This window comes from Notolepis coatsorum, assembly GCF_963971535.1.
Source record: "Notolepis coatsorum genome assembly, chromosome: 19".
Classification (NCBI taxonomy): Eukaryota; Metazoa; Chordata; class Actinopteri; order Aulopiformes; family Paralepididae; genus Notolepis; species Notolepis coatsorum.
In genome coordinates this window covers 5,857,296-5,885,026 of record NC_140183.1, presented here as the reverse complement: position 1 = coordinate 5,885,026, position 27,731 = coordinate 5,857,296, and the positions used below count along the sequence as shown (strand labels likewise).

The following is a 27,731-nucleotide window of genomic DNA, read 5'->3' as shown; positions in this document are numbered from 1 at the left end:
CAGGAAGGGATTGGGAATTGGCATACGACTAACATTGGGATGGGAGAAAAATCGGAGGAAAATGGAGGCCTTACAGATCAACTCTGGTCTTGTCCCAACTTACACAAGTTCTGGTTTGATATATTTGACTTTTATTCAAAAGCTTTTAATAAACAGTGGGAACCTTGCCCCTTAGTGGCCATTTTGGGCTCTAGCGACGATGCTACTAGGTACTCTGGCAATGAAAAATGGCCGATATATCTAGGTGCTGTGTTGGCTAAAAAGCTCATCTTGAGACTCTGGAAGTCTGAGGCAGCACCCTCATTTGAAATGTGGATGAGAGAGCTGGGTGAGACCCTCTACTTAGAGAGGCTTAGATTTAAAAATACAGGACGGAGAAAGGTATTTGATAAGACATGGGGACCGGTGTTGGATTACTTAAAGGGTCTGAGGGAGGATGAAGATGATATAAGTTCAAAGTGTTACTCTTAGTACAGACAATATTCTGTTTTGTCTTGGCTTTTTATAATGCTTTGGTCTTTCTTATTTTCCAGCAAGAATCTAGCTTATTTAACTATCCTGTTTATTTGTATGTATAAATCCGCCAAATGAAAGAATGTTTATTTTTATTTACCGGTAATCTTTTTTGTTATATGCCGCTGTACAATTGTTTTTGAACAAGAAGAAAAATAAGATTGCTTGTGTGCATCATTATGGAATGTAACTAAAGTAATGTGCAATAAAAATACTTATTAAAAGAAAAAGAAAAAAAAATATATATATATATATATGTAACAAAATAAACAAACGATCATGGTCGTTTACTGTACAAAAGGCAGGTGCCAGTATTCTACGTTTGGTTCACAATCGCCTAAAAATGGTTGTTTTAAGACGACAGTATAATAATTCTAATGACATAAAATAAACGTGTTTAGTAAACAGATTGCAGGCGCTGCAAATGTAAACAAACACCCTCCCCTGACACTGCATAGTGCAGCTTTAAAAATCACAGAATCACTTTAAAGAATCATTTATTTCCATCTGCATCAGTGCAGTAAATCCAGCTGGGCCATCAGTGAAGGATGAACCGACACAAACACACGAGACATCTCAGCATCATTAACCGTCTGTATTGTCACAGTGAAAGGGTGAACCCTTTGGTGGTGTGGCAGTGAAAGGGTTACCCTTCTGTATTGTTGCAATGAAAGGGTTAACCCTTCGGTAGTGAATTGTTGTGAAGGTTAATGCACAATAGACAACAAAATGTAATACTTTGTTTTATTTGAGTTCCAAAGCAAAGATCCAGGAGGTGATGCATCACTCAAAAACTCTTTGATAATTCCCACCCTGGTGAATACTAGGTGTACTTGGGAGTCAAAAGTATTTTCTTTTGAGAAGTTTTAATCCCAATTCCCATTCCTGATGAATACTCTGTACATGGTGTCAAATTGTCCTTTCTTTGTGTTTTTAATGTCATTTCTATCGTTTGGTTTGTCAATAAATAATGATGAGGTTTCAACATGGCCTCGTTATACCTGCCAACTTGTTGGACCAAAGTAAGCGTTGCAGCGCCCCCCACTGGAGTAATCACTCACTGCAGCGTGTGAAGAGTTGGTTGGTGACATTTTGCCCTCTTGTAGTTAAAAGGATGTTCAGCTGAGTCACGCACTGAATGAAGAACTGGCACCAAAGCGGTCGTTTAGTTTGGCCACTTCATCAAGATGCTGCGAGATTTTACATCATGAGTCCCTTTTTGCACAAGTGTACAAGCTGCCCCACTGACCTCCAAGGCATTTTGCATAAGATGTTCATTAAAAATTTATATTATTTGATATCACTGGTAATATGGTGGTAATACCTTTTATAACCCAGTTATAGAAACATGCAGAGACGAGCCCACACACCCATATTAACTCATTGATGAACGCATCGTTTAGAAACGTATTTAACCCTTTCACTACCACACTACAGAAGGTTAACCTTTCACTACCACTACAGAAGGTTAACCTTGCACTACCCACACTACAGATGTGGTAGTGAAAGGGTTAACCTGTAGTGTGGCAGTGAAAGGGTTAACCTTCTGTATTGTCGCAGTGAAAGGGTTAACCATTTGGTAGTGTTAAGGGTTATGGGTTGGTAATATCTGGCTCTGGGAAAGTTTAGCGTAGCCAGGCAACAGGACTCTTCTCATCCGACGCCTACACATTATGGGATGCGTGGGCGGCCGGCGTTCGTGCCAGGTGCGCGACTATGAAGAAGGAATGTTGAAAAACGTCAAGTCAGGATCATCACATCAGCGGAGCAGGCAGAGCAGGCAGAGCAGACGTCGTGAGAAAGTCCATGATGCACAGGAAGATCTCCATTGGCTTACGTTGGAAGAAAAACTCCTACTCCTAGGCATACATTGCATTTTTAATTTTTTTTTTGCAAACCAAATAAGCCTCGATAGTCATTGTAAAGACCCATTCAATAATAATAATAATAAGCGACACACTGTGCTCCCTCAGGTCCTCAGCGACACAGTGCTCCCAGAACCAATGTTTGAAAAACACAAGTAAAGGTATCTTACTTAAACTTGAATAATGGTTAAAAAAAACATATAATAGTAATCAAATCAAAACCACCGAAAAGCCTAAGCTCATCTTTTATAATGAAACTGAAAAGCTGAGGACCCGAGGGAGCACAGTGTCGAGTGTGAAGATGACTGATTGGACGAGCGGTTCTCGGAGATCGCCGTCACACCGGGGGCCGAGCGAGGATGTAAACCATGAAGAAACCAGCATGAGCCACACAGAGACGGTCCCTGACGGAGTGGACGAGGGGCCACACTGCAGAGTTCACGGCGGCAAGCCAGCGCACCGTTGGAAAAAGAAATGTCCCTGTCTGGAAAACACAAAAGTTATCTTTGCAAAATATGTTAAAAAAAAATAAAAATTTAGTTATCCCCCTTATGACCAAGTATTGTTCTACACGCATCAGTTCAGTAGGTCAACAATTAATAACTGATGTCGCCACGATGCAAGGAAGCATAACACTCAAAAAAGGCACAAGATTTTCCGTCATAGATTATCTTAAAGCGGTTAAGTTAAGCACCCATGCGATCACTTCCTGCCGTCTGCCACTCGGGTACTATGACCTTGTTTGGGCATACTGGGACATGCTGGGTTTTCCCAAAAACAACATTTTAAATTGAAATCATCTCCATCCAATTAACTTATAATGTTACCGACAGGACACTTGAGAAAACAGAGCTCTGAACCGTAGCCTTAAAGTCCGTTCTCAGATACACTGACGACGCACCGTGGGATCCGGGGCGAACGCAGGCGCAGTCGATGGAAAGACGCGAACGGAGCAAGACCCGACAGCTTCTCTCCAGGCGCACGAGCCGAGACCAGGCCAGGTTCCAGGTTCAAATGTCCAAACAGAGTAATGCAAGACAGACACTACTTCACGGTATATCTGAACGTACTATTTAAGACCTCCTGAAAATCAGACCTCCACGTTGATCTTAGCGAAGCGGTACTGGAGCGACGTGGGGTTCCTGGTGAGCGCCAGCCCCCTCTGAGCCGGCGGCTGGTCCAGGAGGGTTCCGAGGAGGCCGGAGACGCTGACGTACCCCAGGGCCTCGCCGCAGCCCGCGGACAGGAAGAAGTCTCCTTGGGTCACCCAGCCCAGGGTCACGCGGGTGCAGTGGGAGGTGACGCTGGGCAGAGGGTCAGGCCAGAGGCCCAGGATGAGGTCTGAGGAGGAGGAGGATCTGGGACGTACCCCGACGTCGGTTGGGGTGGTGGAAGCTTCAGAGACTGGGTCCGAGGGCTGGGCTGGATTTGAGGTGAGGCCTGGGGCAGCGGAGAGATCAGAGCCCTTGCTCTCAGAGTCCTTGCTCTCAGAGTCCTTGCTCCCAGAGTCCTTGCTCTCAGAGTCCTTGCTCTCAGAGTCCTTGCTCCCAGAGTCCTTGCTCCCAGAGTCCTTGCTCTCAGAGTCCTTGCCCTCAGAGTCCTTGCTCCCAGAGTCCTTGCTCCCAGAGTCCTTGCTCTCAGAGTCCTTGCTCCCAGAGTCCTTGCTCCCAGAGTCCTTGCTCCCAGAGTCCTTGCTCTCAGAGTCCTTGCTGCCAGAGTCCTTGCTCCCAGAGTCCTTGCTCTCAGAGTCCTTGCTGCCAGAGTCCTTGCTCCCAGAGTCCTTGCTCTCAGAGTCCTTGCCCTCAGAGTCCTTGCTCCCAGAGTCCTTGCTCCCAGAGTCCTTGCTCCCAGAGTCCTTGCTGCCAGAGTCCTTGCCCTCAGAGTCCTTGCTCCCAGAGTCCTTGCTCTCAGAGTCCTTGCTCCCAGAGTCCTTGCTCTCAGAGTCCTTGCTCCCAGAGTCCTTGCTCTCAGAGTCCTTGCTCTCAGAGTCCTTGCTCCCAGAGTCCTTGCTCCCAGAGTCCTTGCTCTCAGAGTCCTTGCTCCCAGAGCCCTTGCTCTCAGAGTCCTTGCTCCCAGAGTCCTTGCTCCCAGAGCCCTTGCTCTCAGAGTCCTTGCTCTCAGAGTCCTTGCTCCCAGAGCCCTTGCTCCCAGAGCCCTTGCTCTCAGAGCCCTTGCTCTCAGAGTCCTTGCTCCCAGAGTCCTTGCTCTCAGAGCCCTTGCTCCCAGAGCCCTTGCTCTCAGGCTGGCGTGAGGACGAGGAGGATGTTGCAGCAGCCTTCTTGGAGCCCCTCTTGAGGCATTTCACTTGGCTCTTAAAGTGGTCTTTGTGGATGGGTTCCTGGGGCCCACTGCAGCCGGGCTCCTTGGCCAGCAGCGCCAGGTCCTCCCGGGTGGGCGCGCAGACCAAGGCGTGGGGCTCCGGGCTCCCCTTGCACAGCTGCGAGAGACGCACCCACACCAGGCTCCTCCCGTGGGCCGAGAGGAACGCCGCCGCGGCCGCGCGGTCGAGGGGCGGCGCCTCCCCCCCCGCGCGGTGCTGCCTCTGGCCCCTGGCGGAGGTGGGGCGGCACCAGAGAGAGAGCAGCCGCAGAGACTTCCTGTTCCTGGAAAACAATTAAGAGAGAGACAACCGAGGACGAGTCAGCAGAGGCGTTTTTTTTTTGCGCTGGACGGTCGTAAATTCAAACCCCGACAGATGTTTCACATTAGGGTTCTGCGAATAGAAAGGCAGAGGCAAAAAGCTGTGAAAATCAATCCAATTCTCCGCTCGTAAAGTCAGACGTTATTCTAAGTGAAAATGTCGTATTTTTCAGGAGGATAGATGCAACGACTTCCTAGTAATAATCTCCATGATGTATTACAGCGATTTAAGGCTGGATGTCCTGTGGATCTTTGCACGGGGGATATTATGATGAAAGATGTAGGGATGGAGCAGAGCTATGCATCAGCGCTGTCCAACTCTCCACAAGGGTGTTCGGAGGGAAAACAGAAAGGGGATGATTTAAAACAGGGTAACGGGGTACTGTAGATTAGATTATGCTGCATTTGTTTATGCGTTTGAGCTATAAAGTCACGCTACAAAGCTACGCTCACGCAAAACTTATTGGCAATTTCTTCATACAATTAAGTCTCGCATGAACTACAACTCACCAAGACAGATTACAACGACATAGCTGATATACTTAAATAAATGTACTCTTACGACAACTAATAACAACATTAATGATTACACCATGTAGGTGGCCATGTTGAAATCAATTGACTAAGGCTTGAACTGGGGGTTGAGTTTGTGACTCTCAAGAGTTGACGAGCCGTTTCATTCCCAGTAGGAAGTCAGAATTTCCAACCTCCAAGTTATAATAGAATGCAGCATAGAGGGCGGCTGGGTGGCGCAGCGGACTAAGCGCTCGTCACCAACGCGAGAGACACTGGTATCGAATACGGCTGTCAGCGTTGCCTCCGGCTTGGCCGGCCGTCATACTGGCTCAATTGGCAGAGTCAGCGGGAGGGAAGCCGGTGGGTGGTATTCTGGTCGTTGTAAACAGCGACTCCTACAGGTCGGTCAGGGCGCCTGCACAGCGAGGGAGGGAGATGGTGAGGGTAGTGTGACCTCCCACACGTTACACCTCACCAATGAGAGTCCGCGCTGGCAGGTGAAAAGAGGCTGCTGGCTGTCTCCTATGTCTCGGAGGAAGCATCCGATAGACTTCAGGGCTCCCTAGACCGACCAGTGGGGGGCACATACGAGCAACGACCAGGAAGGGGAGGGGGGAATTGGCATAACGACTGAAATTGGGATGGGAGGAAAACACAGAAAAACAGGAGGAGAAAAAGTGGATCAAAAAAATTAAATTAGAATGCTGCATACAAGTCAACATAATTATAACATACAAGTCACCAGCAGAGTGCAGCAGAGGGATGAGTTGGAATTTTCTAATAGTTGTGCCAGTCTCCACATTGGATTTTCATGTCAGAGTCGAAAAATATATATATAATTTATTAATTTTATATAAATATATATATAAAAAAGATTTAAGTGAAGCAAACCATTCGTATTTAATACATTAAAAAAAAATTGATCCACTTTCTCCTTATTTTTCTCCCATCCCAATTTCATATTATCCAATTCTACCCTCCTCTGTCTTGAACGTTGCTAGACCACGCCTCCCACTGGTCGGCTGTAGTGAGGATAGAAGCCTTGCATCACGTGTCCCCTCCGGTACACGAGGAGGCAGCCGTCGCATCTTTTCACCTGAACAGCGCGATCTCTCAGTGGCGAGGAGTAACGCGTGGGAGGCTCACGCTGCCCCCGATACTTCCTGTACACCCAACCGACCTGTAGGAGTCGCTGTCCACAACGTCCAATCCCCACCCACCGGCTTTCCCACCTCTAACACCGCCAATTGTGTTAGTATGACGGCCGGCCAAGCCGGTAGCAACGCCGAGAGCTGGGCTCGATACCAGCATCTCCTGCGTTAGTGGCGAGCGCCTTGCCCACTGCGCCACTCAGCCGCCCTATATTTAATACATTTTTATATTTAGAGGCAGCCTAATTTTCCTAGCCTAATTGATCTAAAAGATGCACATGCTACTGTTTCATGCTACTGCCAAGAGCTCTTGGGGGTAACAGAGTCTACAGACGTTCTCAGGATGAGTCCGTTCTCATTACTTCTGAGAAATGCAGAAATAATTTGCATCGATTTTCACAATAATAGCTAAGAAGACAAAGACAGCATACACTGTATAAATCAGGGACGTGCCTAAAAAAAAAAGCCAAGTCGTTTTACCTCAAGACAGTGAAGCTAGTGTGTGGCATCATGGCAGCTTCTCCGTGTGATGTCACTTCCTGTTGGTCTCTCCTCTCCGAGGTGCCGGCGCCGCCTCCCTCGTCCCTCGCGATAATATCCCATTCCTCGGCCAGCTGTTGCCAGGGGCAACGGAAAGGAGCCAGGTTGCCATGTTTGATATAATTGGTCCGTTTGGCAGGCGGGTGGCTACGGAAAAGGGTCAAAAGGTCAAACCCTTTGTCAAACTGTTAAAGAGTAGCCCTGCCAATTTACCTAACAAATCATGACCGCTGGGAGAGTGGATTATGGAGCATGAGGAGCACAACGCCTCATTATCATGGTTGGGAAGCTCTTGGTGATGGATATTAACTGGGGTCAGAGCCCACATCCCCCCCCCCCCCCCCCCCCCCGACCACACTCAGCTATGAGCTAATGATCCTTCTCCACTGACAGAAGGATACCAGACAGACCATTAGATTCAGATTCCTTTATTGTCACTTATTTCAGTACTTTACAGCAAGAAGAGAGTGAACATCTATTTATTGTGGTCCCTCGACTATAGCAGCTTCCAATAATAAAAATACAATCACTTTAGCTAAATAAGATGACTAAAATAAAGATTACTATATACAGTTCTAAAAAGTGTGCAGTGCAATACAATAAATGTAGCATAGAATAAAATAAGATGACTAAAACAAAGATTACTATATACAGTTCTAAAAAGTGTGCAGTGCAATACAATAAATGTAGCATAGAATAAAATAAGATGACTAAAACAAAGATTACTATATACAGTTCTAAAAAGTGTGCAGTGCAATACAATAAATGTAGCATAGAATAAAATAAGATGACTAAAACAAAGATTACTATATACAGTTCTAAAAAGTGTGCATTGCAGATCAGGATGTAGATACTATACATTTCACAGTCATATTACCTATTATGGGTTACTTGGCACGCAAATAGCTGAGTGATAACGACAATGTATCGAACAAAGTAATCGTGACTTTGTGTGTTTAGTTAAGAGCCCTAAAATGTTTATGTTCGCAAACCTACATTTAACATCTAGAATGATTTGAAACCCCATGTAGATATTTTATATGATATAAATATAAAGATATGAAATGTTCTTTAAACCATTTCAGGTGATGCAATCTGATCTGTACTTAAATAATGCAACAAGTGTCTAGTGAGTTAAATCAAGCGCACCTCAAGCAGCACAGATACTTGATGTAGTTCGATGTAGTCCGACGTAATTTCTACAATTTCCCCCGGGTCCAACTGACCAATCTCAAGCCACGCCCCCCCCCCCCCCCCCCCCCCCCCCTCTTTTCTCCATCATCCAATCACACAACGTCCGAGGAAAGCAACAGTTAACGGTTGGAGGATCAAGAGAAGCGGGGGCGGGGCTTGAGATGGGTTGAATTGTGCCCGTTCTGTTCAGTGTTCCGCTGACCTTTTGAACTTTGCCAGGAGTTCCGTTTCCTGTTCCTCCTGTTGGCGGACGCCTGCAGGGCAGTCTGGGTAGTCGTGGGGGAAGTGAGGACTTCCTTTGTTCTGGGAGTGTTTCAGACTCAGGTGCTGCCCTCCGATACGGACTCCTCTGTACACCTGAGGGATGGAGAGTGATTATCTCCGGGGAGCTGCTTCGTCCACAACACTAACACAAGAGAGCATAAAAAAGGTAGATAATAAAATAATAATACAAAATATATAGTAAGAAGATAAAGGGGTAAAGAAAATGAGAGCTCTCCAGCAGAGAGCAAGTACAGCTTTACACTGTGAAACTGAACATTGGTAAAACCCAAGGAGCTGATCGTGGATTTTAGGAGAACACAGCGGGGGGGGGGGGGGGGGACACTGTGGATAAACGGGTCTATATCGTGGACAGGGTGAGCAGTTTTAAGTACCTGGGAGTCACAGAGGACCTGACATTTTTTCCAACATAATTGTTGTATAATGCTGTATTGTATGTATCTGTGTATGAGAGAGGGATATGCGCATGTGTGCAATGTGTGTGTGTGTGGGGGGGGGGGGGGGGATTTTCTGTGTAGTTATCCTATATAGGTTTAAGAGGGGAGGTCGCTTATAAGCCCTTGGGCTTTTTGACCTTTCCTGCACATTTTAACTATTCTTATTTTATTCCAGAATGTATGTTTGTAAGTGCAAATAACAATAAACAAAATAAAAAACAGACACTGTGGTAAAAAAGGCGAAACAGCGCCCTCTATCACCTGAGACAGTTAAGGACGCTCAGAGTATCGGGGAAGATACTCCACTCCTTCTACTCCGGGGCTGTAGAGAGCATCCTGACTGGAAACATCACTGCCTGGTTTGGAAACAGAGTGATCTACTCTACGTACCGGAGGGATCCAGAGTGATCTACTCTACGTACCGGAGGATCCAGAGTGATCTACTCTACGTACCGGAGGATCCAGAGCGATCTACTCTACGTACCGGAGGATCCAGAGTTATCTACTCTACGTACCGGAGGATCCAGAGCGATCTACTCTACGTACCGGAGGATCCAGAGCGATCTACTCTACGTACTAGGGCTGTCCCCGACTAAGGATTTGTATAGTCAACTTGTAGTTGCCAAAATGTGCAGATAGTCGACTATCATTCCCTTTGGGCTGTGGGGCTGCTTAATGTCTGAAGGAGTCGACGGAAGGCTTCTTGTCCTCTGCGAAAACAGAGGTCCACAGATGGATACATCTTGATATTTGTTTAGTGTGTTCATTAGACGGGTGAAATCCTCTTTCAGTGCCTGTTTTCTTAGGCAGTTAGCCTCGCTGGTATGCATGCCATTAGCTTTAGCCACGCTTCTAGGCGGCCTCTTTTCTTTTGGAAAGAATGAAAAAAATTATAATAATAAAATAATTATATATATATATGTTTTTTTGCATTCGACTAAGAGGTTGGCAGTCGACCAATGTTCCCTCTAACGTGCGCCCGTGCGTGCACATGGCAAAACGCTCCCATCTGAAATCTGTCGCGCACAGAAACGTTTGTGTAAAAAAATAAATGACGTTTCTTAAAAAACAGCTGTTTTTTTGGATGCACGTACTGGTTACCAAACGTCCTCTTTTGCCCGGACATGTCCTCTTTTCACGCCCTGTCCGGGGCGTCCGGGGGGGGGGGGGGGGGGGTTATAAATTCATGAAAATGTCCGGGTTTCATTGTTTTCCACAGGACCAATATGCATGTAGTTAAATTGACTGGCGCGTTGCACCGCTACTACGGTACCCTGTTGCGTGTGACGTTACCCAGAGAAGCCTGCTTTCAGTGCTTTGTGGGCGTCGCTACTGCACTCACACACACAACAGAGGAGGAAGCGGGCGGCGGTTGGGTGGCGCAGCGGACATTGCGCTCGTCACCAACGCAAGAGACACCGGTATCGAATATGGCTGTTAGCGTTGCCTCCAGCTTTGGCCGGACGTCATACTGACTCAATTGGAAGAGCCAGCGGGAGGGGAGTCGATCGGTGGTAGTCTGATCGTTGTAAACAGCGACTCCTACAGGTCGGTCAGGGCGCCTGCACAGCAGAGACAGGAAAATGGCCGGGGCAGTGTGAGCCTCCCACACGTTACACCTCGCCAATGAGAGTCCGCGCTGGCAGGTGAAAAGATGTGACTGGCTGCCTCCACATGTATCGGAGCGGACATGTGATGGGCTTCTATCCTCCCTACAACCGGCCAGCGGGGGGCACATGCGAGCAACGATCAGGACAGGGGAGGGAGAATTGGCACGAGAGGTAAATTGGAGGAAGCGGACAGATCCGACCAGCATTGATTCTGCTCACAATGCCAAAGCGAAAATGTACATTACAGATGAACTGCAGAGAAAATTCCCAATTTACCGTCCCGGTCGAGACTAATGGGAAGCAGAGTGCAACGCGTGCAAAGCTTGACCATATGTTTCTGTGCTAAAAGGTGCTGGCGATCTCAAAGCTCACATGGACACAGAAAAACATTACAAATAAAGCTGTGCGAGGCGAGATTTTGATGGCAAAGTTGACCGAATTGATTGAAGTATGCAGCTATACAGAGAGAGAAAGAAAATAATTGATAAGATGCTTATGATACAATCATTCTAAGGATTATGTGTAATAAATTAGTTTTGTACACTAATAGCAAGTCATGCAAATGTAAACAAATCCGGAACTGCATAGTGCACTTTTAAATTAGTATCTTTGTGAGGTTACTGTTTTATAATTACATTGAAAAGATACAAAGATATATTTTTTAAAGCTGGATTTTCTAATACAGAAGAGGTATTATTTAGAACATTACTTCATATTTTTCTTGTTATTTATTTTGTCCAGTAAGACTTGAAAATATATATTATTTTGTCATAGGTTGATTTAGTTATTTTCTTGAGATTTGTCAGATAGATTACTTTAGGCCTAATACAGCATGTTGAGTAACTTTGGTTATAGAGAGATCTTTTATAAAATAATATAAACAATAATTGTATATCCCTAAGGAGGCATACTTTAAATATATTAAAATGATAGGGCATCTTTGAGTAAACTTCGAGTATCATTTATCACAATATGGTCACCCTTGAAGTCGCATGATAATTCACTTAATAAAATAATGACGAGCCAGCCTCCTAAAAAGACAACGGTTAGTGACACGACTCACACCGCCAACCCAGCCAAAGTAAAGACTTTGCTCTGTATGGTCAATCAATGGTCAAATAAATATTTGATTAAGGAATATAATATGCCTTTTTGTATTATTTCTGTGTATCAGCAAAATGTATCGATTTTTACGTTAAGACATTGAGAGAAATTAAGATTCTCAGATTTTTTTTTACAAAACGCCACTCATCAACCGGTTAACCGGCCTGTGACGTGTGTCGCTCAGTAGTTGCTGATGTCTGCTCAGGAGGTTTGAGTGTTTGCTCAGACCGGGGAAAAAAATGTGAGGGAACATTGCAGTCGACTACGGCTTCCTTCGATTGATTAGTCGACTATTCGGGGTCAGCCCTACTACGTACCAGTGGGATCCAGAAGGCCATCCCCCAGCCCTTGGGCAGCAGCAGGTCCCAGCCGGAGCCCCAGGAGCTCATCTCGTGGCCCGTCTGCTTCCCCGGCTGCTGCACCAGGAGGACGGGCACCCGGCCCTGAGGGGGGGGCCCCAGCCTGGAGCCCGGCACCAGGAGCTCACTTCTCAGGCGGTTCAGGTCCTGGGAACACACACACACACGTTTTTTATTTGATTGAAGTTTCTTTCAAATATGCAACATAACAAACAAACGTCAAGTACAGATATAGCCTTAAGCTGTTCAAATAATAAATGTATATAAAAAAATAACAAAGAACAAACAAAAAAGTCTAACTAAATAATTATTCTTTTGTCATTTACATATTTGAAAAGGAGTGGGAAGAAGCATACACTTATTTAATCACACCCCTATTTACTCATCAGAACATACTATATTGTATTTACGAATTCATACATTACTAGACTTATATTGAAAAATGAATTTAGTTAACAATAAACATTTTAATAATACATTATTAATATGTGCCAAACTGTATGTTACCCTGTAAAGTTCCTCTAGCCATTTTTTATACATATATACTATATACCTACATATTATGCACATGTGTGTGATGCTCTATGTTTTATGATGTCTGTCCATGTCCAAAATCAGGGACCATGATGGTAATAAGTGCTTGCACTTTCTCATGTTTTTATCCCTTGGATGCTGTCTTTTACTCCACAATAAAAACCAATCAATCAATCAATCAATCAATCAATCAATCATACATACAGATGTGACATCACGCATGGACATCTCTATGTTCAGATAAAGTAAGTTAGTAAAACTTTATTTATATAGCGCCCTTCTCAGCACGAGTGCACTACAACAGTCATATATATAACATCAATAAAATACAGTAAGGGGGAACATTTGAAGAAAAGAATACAACATTAAAATGAGCTAAAACAACAGAATAGACAACAACAACAAAAAGACATTAACAGAAAAACTATAGCTATAGGTGTTTGAAAGCCTGCCTGTAGAGGTACGTTTTTAGCTCAGAGTTCAGAGGGAGTGGTTTTCATTTAGATAGTATACAGTACTGATCGCATATTGATAGCTGATAGCATACTGTACTGATAGCATACTGTACTGATAGCATACTGTACTGATAGCATATTGATAGCTGATAGCATACTGTACTGATAGCATACTGTACTGATAGCATACTGTACTGATAGCATACTGTACTGATAGCATACTGTTAGTGTACTGTACTGTTAGCATACTGTTAGCGTACTGTACTGTTAGCATACTGTACTGATAGCATACTGTACTGTTATCATACTGTACTAGTATACTGTACTGATAGCATACTGTACTGTTATCATACTGTACTAGTATACTGTACTGATAGCATACTGTACTGTTATCATACTGTACTAGTATACTGTACTGATAGCATACTGTACCGATAGCATACTGTACCGATAACATACTGTACCGATAGCATACTGTACTAGTATACTGTACTGATAGCATACCGTACTGATTAATGTACTGATCACGGTAGGATTGACCTCATAAACTGAACATTCATTGTCTGTCATTCATGCGTCAGTAGTTTGGAGATGTCCGTCTTTTTCCAACACTCGAGTTTCAAAGAGAGAATTCCCTTCCCGATGTGAAAGTGTGCAAAACACAAACGGCTGGTCACCTTCATTGGCATCATGTTGTCGGTGACGTTGTCGCGGACGGCCCGGTCCCACAGGGAGCTCTGACAGCAGGCCTCTGGTACCCCCCGGAGGGTCAGCTCCCTCCTGCGCTCCTCCTCCACCTCTGAAACAGACACACGGCACACATGGTATGCCCCTGTACAACTACACACATGGTATGCCCCTGTACAACTACACACATGGTACTGTCTATGCCCCTGTACAACTACACACATGGTATGCCCCTGTACAACTACCGGTACACACATGGTATGCCCCTGTACAACTACACACATGGTATGCCCCTGTACAACTACCGGTACACACATGGTATGCCCCTGTACAACTACACACATGGTATGCCCCTGTACAACTACACACATGGTACTGTCTATGCCCCTGTACAACTACACACATGGTATGCCCCTGTACAACTACCGGTACACACATGGTATGCCCCTGTACAACTATACACATGGTATGCCCCTGTACAACTATACACATGGTATGCCCCTGTACAACTACACACATGGTATGCCCCTGTACAACTACACACATGGTACTGTCTATGCCCCTGTACAACTACACACATGGTATGCCCCTGTACAACTACCGGTACACACATGGTATGCCCCTGTACAACTATACACATGGTATGCCCCTGTACAACTATACACATGGTATGCCCCTGTACAACTACCGGTACACACATGGTATGCCCCTGTACAACTACACACATGGTATGCCCCTGTACAACTACCTGCATTACAGGCCTCAAATACAACTCATTATAGGGCTGTCTTAAATACTTCTAAGCTTTGTTCGAGGGGCACGGGATTCGAATGAAGAAAAAAAGATTGAATATAAAAAAATATATATATATATTTTTTTTTGCTAAATCTTGCACCTCCAATGCAACGGACATCATACGCCTCATTACCTCCGCCTCTCTTTGTTAACTACAACAAGCACCAGGATATTCCTCATTAACTCCTCTCTGTGTTGAATACAACTTGCTGCTTTTATAAAGCCTCAAATGACGGCTTACAATATTTCATAAAAGCAAAGTGTTTCGTTTGTCTAAGATTTTAAAAGGTTTAAACTTTACAGCACTGACAATTCTCTATAGTATTTTTTTGTTTGACCTGTGTTTGATAAGACACCCAGTCAGCAGCAGTGTCCCGACCCATATACAAACATAAAACGTGCTTAATTAAGTCTAATTCTGCCTTTGTCTCCATTAACTACATATAAATATTTAACTGAATGGCAAGAACACGACACCTGCAGCCAAGCAACACATTTGGCATCTCATATCCCAGTCTGTGAGCACAGTTGGGATTGCCAACAGAGGTGGAATTAAATTAAATGGGATATAAACTAAATTAAATTGAATATAGTACAATTATAAGTAAAAAATATAATAGGAATAGGACATGACAAACATATGCAATGACGAAAGATAGTGACAAAAACAAAGGATGCAATGTGTGATGAAAATACAAATCAAGCAAGCTCTATACATTACGAAGTAAACTAAATACAATAAGAAATAAATGGAATACTAATGGTGAAAAATACTGTTATGTAGGGATGGGAATCGAAAACCGGTTCCCGTTGGGAGCCGGTTCCTAATTGTCCGATTCCTGGAATCGCATGCCTCCGTGACTATCAATTCCTCTTATCGCTGCCAGGTTTTTCTGACAGTTGCGCATTTCAAAACAATAACGTCATAGATTCATACGAAAATACCGTCTAGAATATAAATATGTTTTTATCGTTTTCTGCAGTAATTCCTAGAACGTGAGATATAGGCATAAACGCATATATAGATTATCAAATGCAGTTTGTTGGCGATACACGCTATATTAAAAATTTCAACTGTACATGATCCTAAACGTTATGACTGATCATGCGCGGATGAAGGGGGGGGGGGGGGGTAAATGCTTTATGTAGTATGGGTGATATATTGATCAGAGCAGTTTGCATGGATAATAATAAACAAACAGGCTGAAAGTAACGTCAGCGTCCTCTTACCGTTCGACGATGAGACTGGAGGAAAACTATCCCACTTATTTGACGGTGATCTCCTAAATCCATTTCCGGTTTGTATAATCATAATAAACTGCCAAATTGTATCGATTATTGCGTTATGGCAGCGATCGTGTCCCGCAACAATATGCGAGTGCCAGACGCATTTGGCAGATGCACCGGAGATCTCCAGAGATCCATTTCCGGTTGCAACTCGCCGATCATCCACCAGGCGGCAGTATTGAAGCGTTGCAGAGTTGTGCAGGCTCCGACTGCATCAGACCAGGCTCCGTGAGGGAATTATGAATAACATGGCGAAAAAATGAAATATGATCTCAATAACGTCGTACGCCGTGGATTGGCAGAATTCGCATGAACTTGAAACACGTCGTAAGCCGTTTCCGGCGTGGGGTGTGTTAAGGGCTCGAAATTGCCTGGGTTTTGGTCATATGCTCCCGAAATGCTCCCGCTGTTTGACTGTTTCTAAGTGCAGTGATTGAAAACTACTCGAATGCTTTAGAACCGAGTCATTCATTTAATTCAGGGTGTGTGTGTGTGTGTGTGTGTGTGTGTGTGTGTGTGTGTGTGTGTGTGTGTGTGTGTGTGTGCTGGTCTTCTGAAAGACCAGAGACAGAGAAGTCAGAGGAATAACGACCTGTTGAATGCAACTACGGTTCAATAGATTAAATTCGTTTAAGAATAAATAAAAATTCAAAAAATAAATAAATTTTAAGATAATCTCAAATACATTATTTTATTTAAGTGTAGGCTATAGTTAATTTTCTTTGTTTACAGTTTTTGTATTTTTCTGACATGGGGGCTCAACAATAAATGACAATCAGAAATGTCAAGTTGCATGTTGTTATTCTAACCAGCTTAGTTCTGTTGCATTTCCAATTTATTTATTTAAATTTTTAATTTATCAGGGATCGATTAAGGGAATCGATAAAGAATCGGATCGATAAGCAGAATCGATAATGGAATCGTATCGATAAAATCTTATCAATTCCCATCCCTACTGTTATGTTTATGCCTCATTTCGGGTTTATTTTCCCCCTTCCTGATAGTTGCCAACAGCGCTGTCAGGTGCAGACTGCTCCGCTAGCAAACTGTGCTGGAGCAAATAAGGGGCAAATTGCACACCTATGGGCGCAATCCATTTAGTGAATAGCGCGCAAAGATGGAGCAGATACTACGTGCCGTTAAGGGTGCAATTAGCACCGCGCAATCCATTCTTTGTGAATTCACCCCTCTGTATCTAGGAGGGACTAGGTATCCTGGGCGTCATGTCTTTGGGCTAGTGGATTGGCGGCCAAGTCGACCAATGGGAGACGGGGGTCTAACTCTGCCCAGTGTTGTGGTGCCAGATGGAGCGGTCATGTGACCAGTTTTAACTCCTCACTGGGTACGACAGCCTCTTCTCCCTTCACGCACAAATCCCACCAGGCGCGGACGTAAGCACGCACGGGTTTCGTGCGAGAACAGCGCGCGTGGCCGTCCACACCGAGTCCGACTACATTGGAACAGCTGTAAATGCCTGGTCTATGCAAAGTCAGTCCCCGTTTGAAGATTTTTTTAAGATTTCCAGTTCCAGTGTTCTATTGTCCATTTTGCATGTATAACCAGTTATATAATTAATTAGAATGTTAGAATGGTGATCAGTGTGACTGTACTCCTGAAAAAGTATAGTAATATGGTTTATTTGTATTGGGAAAGATCATACAGACACATTAGCTGGTTGAACTACATCTATATGTGTGGTAATAATGCAGATATTGAGTGTATTTCTGTGAAAATGTGCGTGGCGCACGCCTCTGAATCCAACCAAATCGATTTTATTCACTTCCCGCCCGCGAGTCGCGCATGCAGCTGGTGGGAACAGCGACGCCTGTTAACATGGGAGCGAAAGTGAAGCGCTGATCGCCCGCCTGCCCGCCTCGCCCGCGTCGCGCCTGGTGGGATTTGTGCGTTAGCCTCCTTGGAGAAAATCAGGAAGTGTTGTCCGTCACAGAGGGTGTGGTCTGAGCACAGGGTCCTGCCAGGATTCGAACCTGGGACATCTACACGGCCAGGCAGAGGCTCCCCAGGAGCACAGAACCAGATGGTGCTCGGTGGACCGGGCTCAGGACCGGACAGAACATCCTGATAATCTAGCGGTATGTGGAAATGTTTCCTACTTGCAAATAAATATCAAGCAACTAGGGCTGTCAGTTTATCGCGTTAATTAGATTAATTAATTACGCGTTATGAAAATTAACTCAAAATGTATTACAAAAAATAAAATGTAAAATATTAAATAACATTTTATTTTTATTTTTTTATCTCATTCATTCCATAAGAATGTAGAATACACATTTACAGACTTTTTTTTATATGGTCCATTTGCATGTTCTTGGTATCTGATTCTAGGGACATCTATGGATCTCAGGGAATGTATTCCCAGTGTCAGAAATACTGTGTCTGTTACTAGGCTTGAGTAAATTGTAATAAACCAAATGAGAATATGAATTACATTTTTTTTTATCTTTGACTGTGAATAACACTATGCTCAAATTGACCAGACCTGAAAATCTAAGCAGATTAATAGATGGAAGATGATTAAACAGAAGGTTTTGTAGATACAGTACTGAATTCTGCCATCCGGACACATGCAATTTGAAATATGATTATAGAATATAGAATATCAGGCATAAAATGGTTATGCGATTAAAATGCGATTAATTAGATTAATTGATTACAAATCCTGTAATTAATTAGATTAATTTTTTTAATCGCCTGACAGCACTACAAGCAACTCAACTGAATATGTAGATCGACTTGAAATGTGGGGGGGGGGGGGGGGGGGGGTAGGGGATATAGAGGCTTATGAATATGCATTTTACGAATCTATGCCATGGAAATCCTCCTCATCTGCAAAATGCAAAAGTCTTTCTATGTTTTTTCTGCACACGGTTTTGTTGTCTTTGAGTGAAACTAAATGAGTCTTCTTGGCCAGATTGCCCTATTATTATTAAAATAATAATAATAATAATAATAATAATAATAATAATAATAATAATAATAATAATAATAATAATAATAATAATAATAATAATAATAATAATAATAATAATAATAATAATAATAATAAATAAACCAAACATTGATCTGCGGGGTCAGATGCTACCTTGTGCCTTCTGTACACTGGGCATCGCTTTCTCCATCTTCTGGGGCAGGGTCAGCCTGGGGTCGTCCACTGTCAGACCCAGCACGGTGCCTGAAGGGATCTCTCCGGTCGAGTAGATCCCTGGGGAGATCACACAATTTATTAGACCTGGACAGCCATTTATATTAGGTAAGTAATACCTCTGTGTTTATTTAGGTAATACCTCTTTATTTATTTAGGTAATACCTCTGTATTTATTATAGGTAATACCTCTGTATTTATTTAGGTAAGTAATACCTCTTTATTTATTTAGGTAATACCTCTGTATTTATTTAGGTAAGTAATACCTCTTTATTTATTTAGGTAATACCTCTGTATTTATTTAGGTAAGTAATACCTCTTTATTTATTTAGGTAATACCTCTGTATTTATTTAGGTAATACCTCTATTTATTTATTTATTTATTTATTTATTTATTTATTTATTTATTTATTTATTTATTTATTTATTTATTTATTTATTTATTTATGTAAGTAATAACTGTATTTATTTAAGTAAGTAATACCTCTGTATTTATTTAGGTAATACCTCTTTGTTTATTTAGGTAATACCTCTGTATTTATTATAGGTAATACGTCTGTATTTATTTAGGTAAGTAATACCTCTGTATTTATTTAGGTAAGTAATACCGCTGTATTTATTTAAGTAAGTAATACCTCTGTATTTATTTAGGTAAGTAATACCTCTGTATTTATTTAGGTAAGTAATACCGCTGTATTTATTTAAGTAAGTAATACCTCTGTATTTATTTAGGTAAGTAATACCGCTGTATTTATTTAAGTAAGTAATACCTCTGTATTTATTTAGGTAAGTAATAGTCTGTATTTATTTAGGTAAGTAATACCTCTGTATTTATTTAAGGGGAGACACTGCAGGTGAATAGGGTAAAAAAATTAACTAATAGATATCACAATGAAACTTCCCCAGTTGATTACTTATATTAAGACAAGACTTTTTTGTATTACAAGTTTTCTGAAATTGTATGTTTAAATATGCAAATGAGGCATGATCTACTTAAATATGCACTAATTTGCATATAATTCCAGGACAGAAATCTGAACATTGGATAAAGCCATTTTCAAAATTATAATTTCATTTTGTTGACATATTAGAGCCAAAGGTTATTACAGAGGGGATTTTGGATATCTCTTTTTATCACTCCATAAATCAGAAAATACTCCATTCAGTCAATTTTTATGGTAAAATTCCATATTTCGCCATGTTTTTAGGAATAAAATGTGATATAAATCAGGGTATGAATGCGATATCAACAAACCCTTCTGTAAATACCTTCAGAACATAGATATGAATAGAACTGGAAGGTTTGGTGTATGTGTGTGCTACTGAAGTGGAGATTTCTGGCTCAGAGTATGAGGAAAAACTCTTAAAACTCATTTTTGGGAAAACGCCTTCAAAGTTCTGTATTGTAAAATGCCATACTTTTTTTTTTTAAACAGATATTTACAAACACAATACCTAATCAAACCATTAGTAATAAACAACCTAAACACATGCCTGATAACTGAATAATAATAATAATGATGTTATTGAACTGAACAGAACTACACACAGGCTACAAACAGTGTAGTACAGTGTAGTACCCCCTAATAGGCAAAAAATATTTGAATAGATATCACTATGAAACTTTCCCAATTTGTTATGTACATATAAACTAAGAAAAAATATATTGCAAGTTTTCTGAAATGTATGTTTATATATGCAAATGAGGCACTTCCATATTAAATATGTGCACATTTATGGATGCAATAAGGCAAAATGATGTAAAATAAACAACTAAATGTGTGTTATTGACGTTTTATTGTCACTAGTTTCATAGAAGACATGTTTAGGAAGCAAAATATAACAAAATCTCAAAATCAACAAAAAAAGGATATTTGACTATTCACCTGCAGTGTCTCGCCTTAAGTAAGTAATACCTCTGTATTTCCACAAACTAACAGCCTCATTCATTCATCTCAGCATCAGAAAGGCAGCTAAAGGCCCAAACAACTAAGTAAATGAGTAATAAAAAACCAACTGACCTTTGAGTATCTGAAATAAATCAGCTTGTTGTCGATGTAAAGTCATCTTGTTCTCATCTTTGCAGTTCTCAGGCCACCAAAGTGAGGAGGATTGGGATTTGCTCTTCGCCTTCAGAAGAAAAAAAAACATAAATGGCAAATGGTTATATAACAGCTTTTATCGAAAGCACACTTTGTTCCTCACATTTTACCCATTCACTCACACATTCACACACCGACAGCGGAGGAAACCATGCAAGGTGCCAACCTGCTCATCGGGAGCAGTTAGGGGGTTAAGTGTCTTGCTCAAGGACACTTCGACATGCTGCCCGGGAGGAACGGTAATCAAACCGGGAACCTCCGGATTACCAGACAACTGCTCTACCTCCTGAGCCCACTGTCGCCCCCATATTCTTTCAGTATGACATCTAAACATGTCTCAGTTGATCGGTTCTCCCCATGTTGATAATCTGTGTCCCCCATGTTGATAATCTGTGTCCCCCATGTGGATAATCTGTGTTCCCCATGTTGGTAATCTGTGTTCCCCATGTTGATAATCTGTGTCCCCCATGTGGATAATCTGTGTTCCCCATGTTGATAATCGGTGGCCCCCATGTTGATAATCTGTGTTCCCCATGTTGGTAATCTGTGTTCCCCATGTTGGTAATCTGTGTTCCCCATGTTGATAATCTGTGTTCCCCATGTTGATAATCTGTGTTCCCCATGTTGGTAATCTGTGTTCCCCATGTTGATAATCTGTTCCCCATGTTGATAATCTGTGTTCCCCATGTTGATAATCTGTGTTCCCCATGTTGGTATTCTGTGTTCCCCATGTGGATAATCTGTGTCCCCCATGTTGTAATCTGTGTTCCCCATGTTGGTAATCTGTGTTCCCCATGTTGATAATCTGTGTTCCCCATGTTGGTAATCTGTGTTCTCCATGTGGATAATCTGTGTCCCCCATGTTGTAATCTGTGTTCCCCATGTTGGTATTCTGTGTTCCCCATATTGATAATCTGTGTTCCCCATGTTGGTAATCTGTGTTCCCCATGTTGATATTCTGTGTTCCCCATGTTGATATTCTGTGTTCCCCATGTTGATAATCTGTGTTCCCCATGTTGGTAATCTGTGTTCCCCATGTTGGTAATCTGTGTTCCCCATGTTGATAATCTGTGTTCCCCATGTTGATAATCTGTGTTCCCCATGTGGATAATCTGTGTCCCCCATGTTGTAATCTGTGTTCCCCATGTTGTAATCTGTGTCCCCCATGTTGTAATCTGTGTCCCCCATGTTGTAATCTGTGTCCCCCATGTTGTAATCTGTGTTCCCCATGTTGATAATCTGTGTTCCCCATCTGTGTTCCCCATGTTGGTAATCTGTGTTCCCCATGTTGATAATCTGTGTTCCCCATGTTGGTAATCTGTGTCCCCCATGTTGGTAATCTGTGTTCCCCATGTTGATAATCTGTGTTCCCCATGTTGATAATCTGTGTTCCCCATGTTGATAATCTGTGTCCCCCATGTTGGTAATCTGTGTTCCCCATGTTGGTAATCTGTGTTCCCCATGTTGGTAATCTGTGTTCCCCATGTTGATAATCTGTGTTCCCCATGTTGATAATCTGTGTTCCCCATGTTGATAATCCGTGTTCCCCATGTTGATAATCTGTGTTCCCCATGTTGATAATCTGTGTTCCCCATGTGGATAATCTGTGTTCCCCATGTTGGTAATCTGTGTTCCCCATGTTGATAATCTGTGTTCCCCATGTTGATAATCTGTGTTCCCCATGTGGATAATCTGTGTTCCCCATGTTGATAATCCGTGTTCCCCATGTTGATAATCTGTGTTCCCCATGTTGATAATCTGTGTTCCCCATGTGGATAATCTCCATATTTCTTACGTCGCAGGCCGTGGCGGCTTCCAGGGTTTCCGTCAGGACGGAATGAGATTGCGGTCCAATCAGCCGATATCGTACAATCTCCAGTGTGAGGTCACTGCAACAGAACACAGTTAAAAGAGGAAACCATTTGGAAAGGCAAACATTATGACGGAATAATAATAATAAATTGGATTTAAAGAGAGAAGCGCCTTTCTCAGACTCAAGGACACTTTACAAAGAGAGAGAAGCTATATAAAAGAAAGGGTAAAAAATATGAATGCATGTTGTGTATGTCATAAATGTCACTATGAATTGAAAATGGGGGACCCTGATGTAAACAGGACAAACGTCTTTCTCTGGTCTGCATCCCCTTAACACTTTGAGTGCCGTGGGTTAATTCACATTTAGTCCCTTGAATGCCACCATCGGCGTCAATGTTAACGTTAATATCGCCTAATCTATGTTTTAAATTATGGCTATGTGTCTAATCTGCCCGTCGCTTATCAAAGAATCATTTTCCAGTCAGTGTTGTCAAGGCAGATTGGTTTTTTATCGCTTCATTTCCGTTTGAGAGCATTTTGAAAAGCACCCGTTTTCAGGTGAAAAACAACCTATTCTATGATAATCGCCTTTTACTGGAATATTCCAGAACGTTGATGTGTCGGCCTATTTATGAATCGTTTTCAAATAAACGCTAGATGATCAATAGTATATGTGCACGCACGCACGTTCGAGCCGCGCGCTGATAATAGTTTTTCATTTCCTCATGGCTTTTACAGTGAAACAGCTAGAGCACATATCACAAAATAGCTTATATCTGTGAAAACGAGTCTGATTATCCTAACACTGATAACATAGATTCCTTACCTGACATCAGATGGTATCCAAATGGTATATTCCAATTCCTGATCACCATTCGAAAAAATCGATAAGTATATTGATCCAACGTGTGTACAGTATAACCCATGCTTGCCGCGGCTCAGAGGCTCCAGAATGAACTCTGGTAACTCCGGCTGCATCAGTGGACTGGAAAATGTGGACTGGAATATTTTTTTTCCCCCATACATTTTCATTGAGTCCATTCCAAAAGGGTGATTTACCATCTGGGAGACAATAGGGGGCGCTTTTTTCACATCTGATCGCCGGCGGCCCCTGGATTTCCAACGGTAGGCTCGGGTGATGCAATATGATTTCAATAAAGAAATTCCGAGAAAAGCTGTGACGTGGCTTTCAACGTCACTATCGTAAACCCGAGATTAGTCGTGAGTGGCGCTCAAAGTGTTAACAATTGTGTGTATTGAGCCGTACTATATTGTACCCATTCTGCAATCTGTTAAATTAAGTTTTCATTCATTCATTCATTCATTCATTCATTCATTCATCCTCGCTGATGCAGAGTACAGATACTTCAATTAACATTGACCATTTTGACAGCTACATTATTCTATAGATTGTAGAAAACAAACAAACATCCCACCCTCCCTGCCTTGCCTCCTCTCCTCTCCACGCCTCTCCTCTCCACCTCCTGGAGATACTGGCATCAGTACAGCTACTAGCGTTAACTCATTCCCGGCCATTGGAATTCCCCGGCCTGTTTAGCCATGGCCAGCTTTTCATTGTTTGTAGAGCTAAATCTATATTTTATATTATAGCTATGGATACAATATCATGGTCATTTGACAGAAAGAACCTTCCGTTCAAGATGCAAAAAAGAAAAAAAAATTCCATCCATACGTTCCCGTTTTATACCAGGGTGAATATGAGTGTTATTTCGGAATGATCGGGGCTAATTCCTGGGAGGCTATTTATAAGCCGCAACGTGTATTATACCAAATCCATTGGCGTTTTATCCGACACACGCTACAATAAAAAAATCAAATGCATATGATAGGTATTGTTTCATCATGAATGCATGAAAGGGGGGGGGGGGGGTCGTTTCTGATTAATTGATTGCCAATAACGGCATTCGTTATTACCACAACATACGCTGATCAGGGGAATGGCTATGAAAACAATGCACGATCAAGCTGAAATTGACATCAAATTGTTCTTACATGTGGCCGGTGGGATTCCAAAAAGAATATTCCAATTATTTGATTGCCATCTGGTAGATCATATGTCCATTTGGCCCACGACATAACCCACCACAGCATAATGGTTCGGGGGTCCCGAAAACGATTGAATGCGATCGGGTGAAGCCCTAGGTTCAGGTTAGTAGAAAAGAGCGCCCGGAGCGTTTACAGCGTGGCACCTGGTCTGGAACAGGGGTTACTGCATTCTTGATACAGCGCTACTAGCAGGATCTGGCCGGTACTGCACCTTCGGAGTCTCAGTATGGATTTTACAGCTCCCTGACATTGAATAGGTTATTAAAATCGAATAAAAGGGAAAACGATCTAAAAACGTATATATACGTGGTTGGCTGCGAAAGTGTTAATACTCAAACGTATATATACGTTTTTGGCCGTTAACCGTTGGCTCCCAATAACGTATATGTGGTTGGCCGCAAAAGTGTTAATACTCAAACGGTTTGGTGACCGGGCATTTTCACGAGCTGCACCCCGACTCTGGAACACCCTCCCTCAGACTGTCAGAGACTCTCCCTCACTATCCACCTTTAAATCCCGACTCAAATCCTACCTGTTCTCCCAAGCATACAACCTTCCCTACCCATAACCACCCTCCTCAAACCTACCACCCCCCCTCCCCTTCCCTACTTTCTCTCCCTCTCCTGTCTGCCCCCCCCCCCCCCTCCCCTCGGTTTCCTTAGTTCCCTGATTGTTCCCCTACTGGACCCTGTATTTTTTACCCGTTGGTTTTATGTCTTGAATATTCATACTGTTGCTTATTCCCTGTGGTTCTTTGTTTCTGTTAATCATTTATTTATTTTTTTATTTTTTATTATGTTTTTGGTAGATTTTTGTATTGGTTTTTCGGACAAGTCCGGCAGAGAGAGGAAGTATGGGAGGATAGATGGGGGAAGACATTCGGCAAAGGTCGCCGGGTCCGGGAGTCGAACCCGGGACGGCCGCGTTGCACCGCAGTGCGTTACGCGGTGCACCACCCTGGCGCCCACTGTTCATTTGTTTTTGCTTATAGTCAGCGTCTTTGGGTTCTTGAAAAGCGCTATATAAATAAAATGTATTATTATTATTATTATTATTCTTGACTAACTTGATCAGTATTCCGGTGGAGCGGGACCTCCAGGTGAGGGGGGTGGAGGGACGTCGGGTCCCGTCGCCCACAAACTTCTTGGCAGGCGGTTCGTCCGCCTCCTTGGAGCTCCCCTTCCTCTTGGTCCCGGGACGGCGCTCTGCTTCAGGGGCCGTCTTCACCGCCTTCGATGCAGCAGGTGCCGGGACGGGCGTGGCCACTGGGGCGGCTGGTGGGACCTCCGCCTCGAGACACTGGCACACATTCTGCAGCTCGGGCAGCAGATCCTGGAACAGACAATGTTGGAGAAATACTGGCTTTATTATTAATTTTTTTTATAAGGGAAGGAACAATACATTGATTTGGATTCATTTTTATTTTTTTAAAGGCAATGATGTGAAATGTAAATATTATATTGTTTTGTTTATCGTTTTGTTTAACCTTTAAATAAATACCCAGGGTAGGTTCGCCGAGCACAAATGCTCTTTTTCAGGAACGCCCCGCTTCACATTCACACAGTTCCATTCACACCTGTGAAGGCAATCGATGATTTGCATTTGGTTTATAACCTATATAGATATGAGTTTTAAGAGGATAATATCATCATCATCATCATCATCATCATTTTCATCATGTATGTGTGTCTCCAGCCAAAACTGTGCAGACAGAGGGCCGTTATCAGCTGGGTGGAACAGAGAGCAACACAGCGAGCAGGGTGGGAGCTCCAAGGGCATCCGTCATCTTGATAAGGATTGCATTAGCAGAATGGTCCGAGAGAGAGAGCGTTTGGCTGCCACTAGAAACAGACGTTTAATGTGTGTGAAGAGTGAACAGCAGTTGCCATGACAGCGCGTCACATGGCAACAAGAAGAGGGGCGGGGCCTGTCGTTGCTATGGCGAAGATAATATAATGTGAGTTTTCTTCTGGGTACAGTTAGAATGAGAAACGAACCACACCGAAGAGCGCACACGTTGATCAGAGACTTTCATCCCTCTCTCACCCTCGCCGGTGGGGGAGGGGAGATGACACATCATCATTAGCTTCGGCTAACGGGAAATGGTGGTTGGCTCCGACAAGGCCCAGAACCATCGGACTAACAGCAGACAAGACGATAGAATAATGAATTTAGTGTTCCATCAAAGACTTTTCAAGGACAATACGAAATGGGTAACATCTGAGGCTTTTGTTTATGTAATAAACAACGTGTTCCGAGAAAGGTAACATGTCTGACGGTGTGAATTATTATGATTACGGATTGCATTAAAGGGGAATGACCACGATGTACAGCCAGTATGAGAAGACGTCGGAGAAATAAAACACAACGCAGAAACTACCCGAGCCAACAGACAAAGAGGTGATAAGTGGCTGATTGTGGTTTGCCAGAATCCAACACCTGGGAGCTGCCCAGTACAACCACAGTAGACACCATTGGCCACTGAGCAACTCCACCGGTCACAAACCCGATTCTCTAACCTTTAGGCCACTGCTGCCCCTATTGAAATGTTTGTGAAACATGAAAAAAAAAAAAAAACGCTCGTGCTAGCTGGATCTCAATATAACGTATCACAT

General features: G+C 42.9%; 1 protein-coding gene across 1 annotated transcript in view; it reads right to left on the bottom strand.

Annotated features, from left to right (window-relative positions):
- Window positions 1–2,544: 2,544 nt before the first annotated feature.
- pop1 (POP1 homolog, ribonuclease P/MRP subunit) overlaps window positions 2,545–27,731 on the bottom strand; it is a 39,995-nt gene continuing 14,808 nt past the window's right edge. The window contains exons 8-16 of the mRNA XM_084335931.1: window positions 26,183–26,448; window positions 23,030–23,123; window positions 21,154–21,262; window positions 19,073–19,192; window positions 13,878–13,999; window positions 12,170–12,358; window positions 8,622–8,776; window positions 7,166–7,372; window positions 2,545–4,981 (exon numbers count right to left, since the gene is read on the bottom strand). Of these exons, the coding sequence (XP_084192057.1) occupies window positions 3,469–4,981; window positions 7,166–7,372; window positions 8,622–8,776; window positions 12,170–12,358; window positions 13,878–13,999; window positions 19,073–19,192; window positions 21,154–21,262; window positions 23,030–23,123; window positions 26,183–26,448 (2,775 nt within the window). The 3' untranslated portion in view covers window positions 2,545–3,468. The remainder of the gene's footprint in view (window positions 4,982–7,165; window positions 7,373–8,621; window positions 8,777–12,169; window positions 12,359–13,877; window positions 14,000–19,072; window positions 19,193–21,153; window positions 21,263–23,029; window positions 23,124–26,182; window positions 26,449–27,731) is intronic.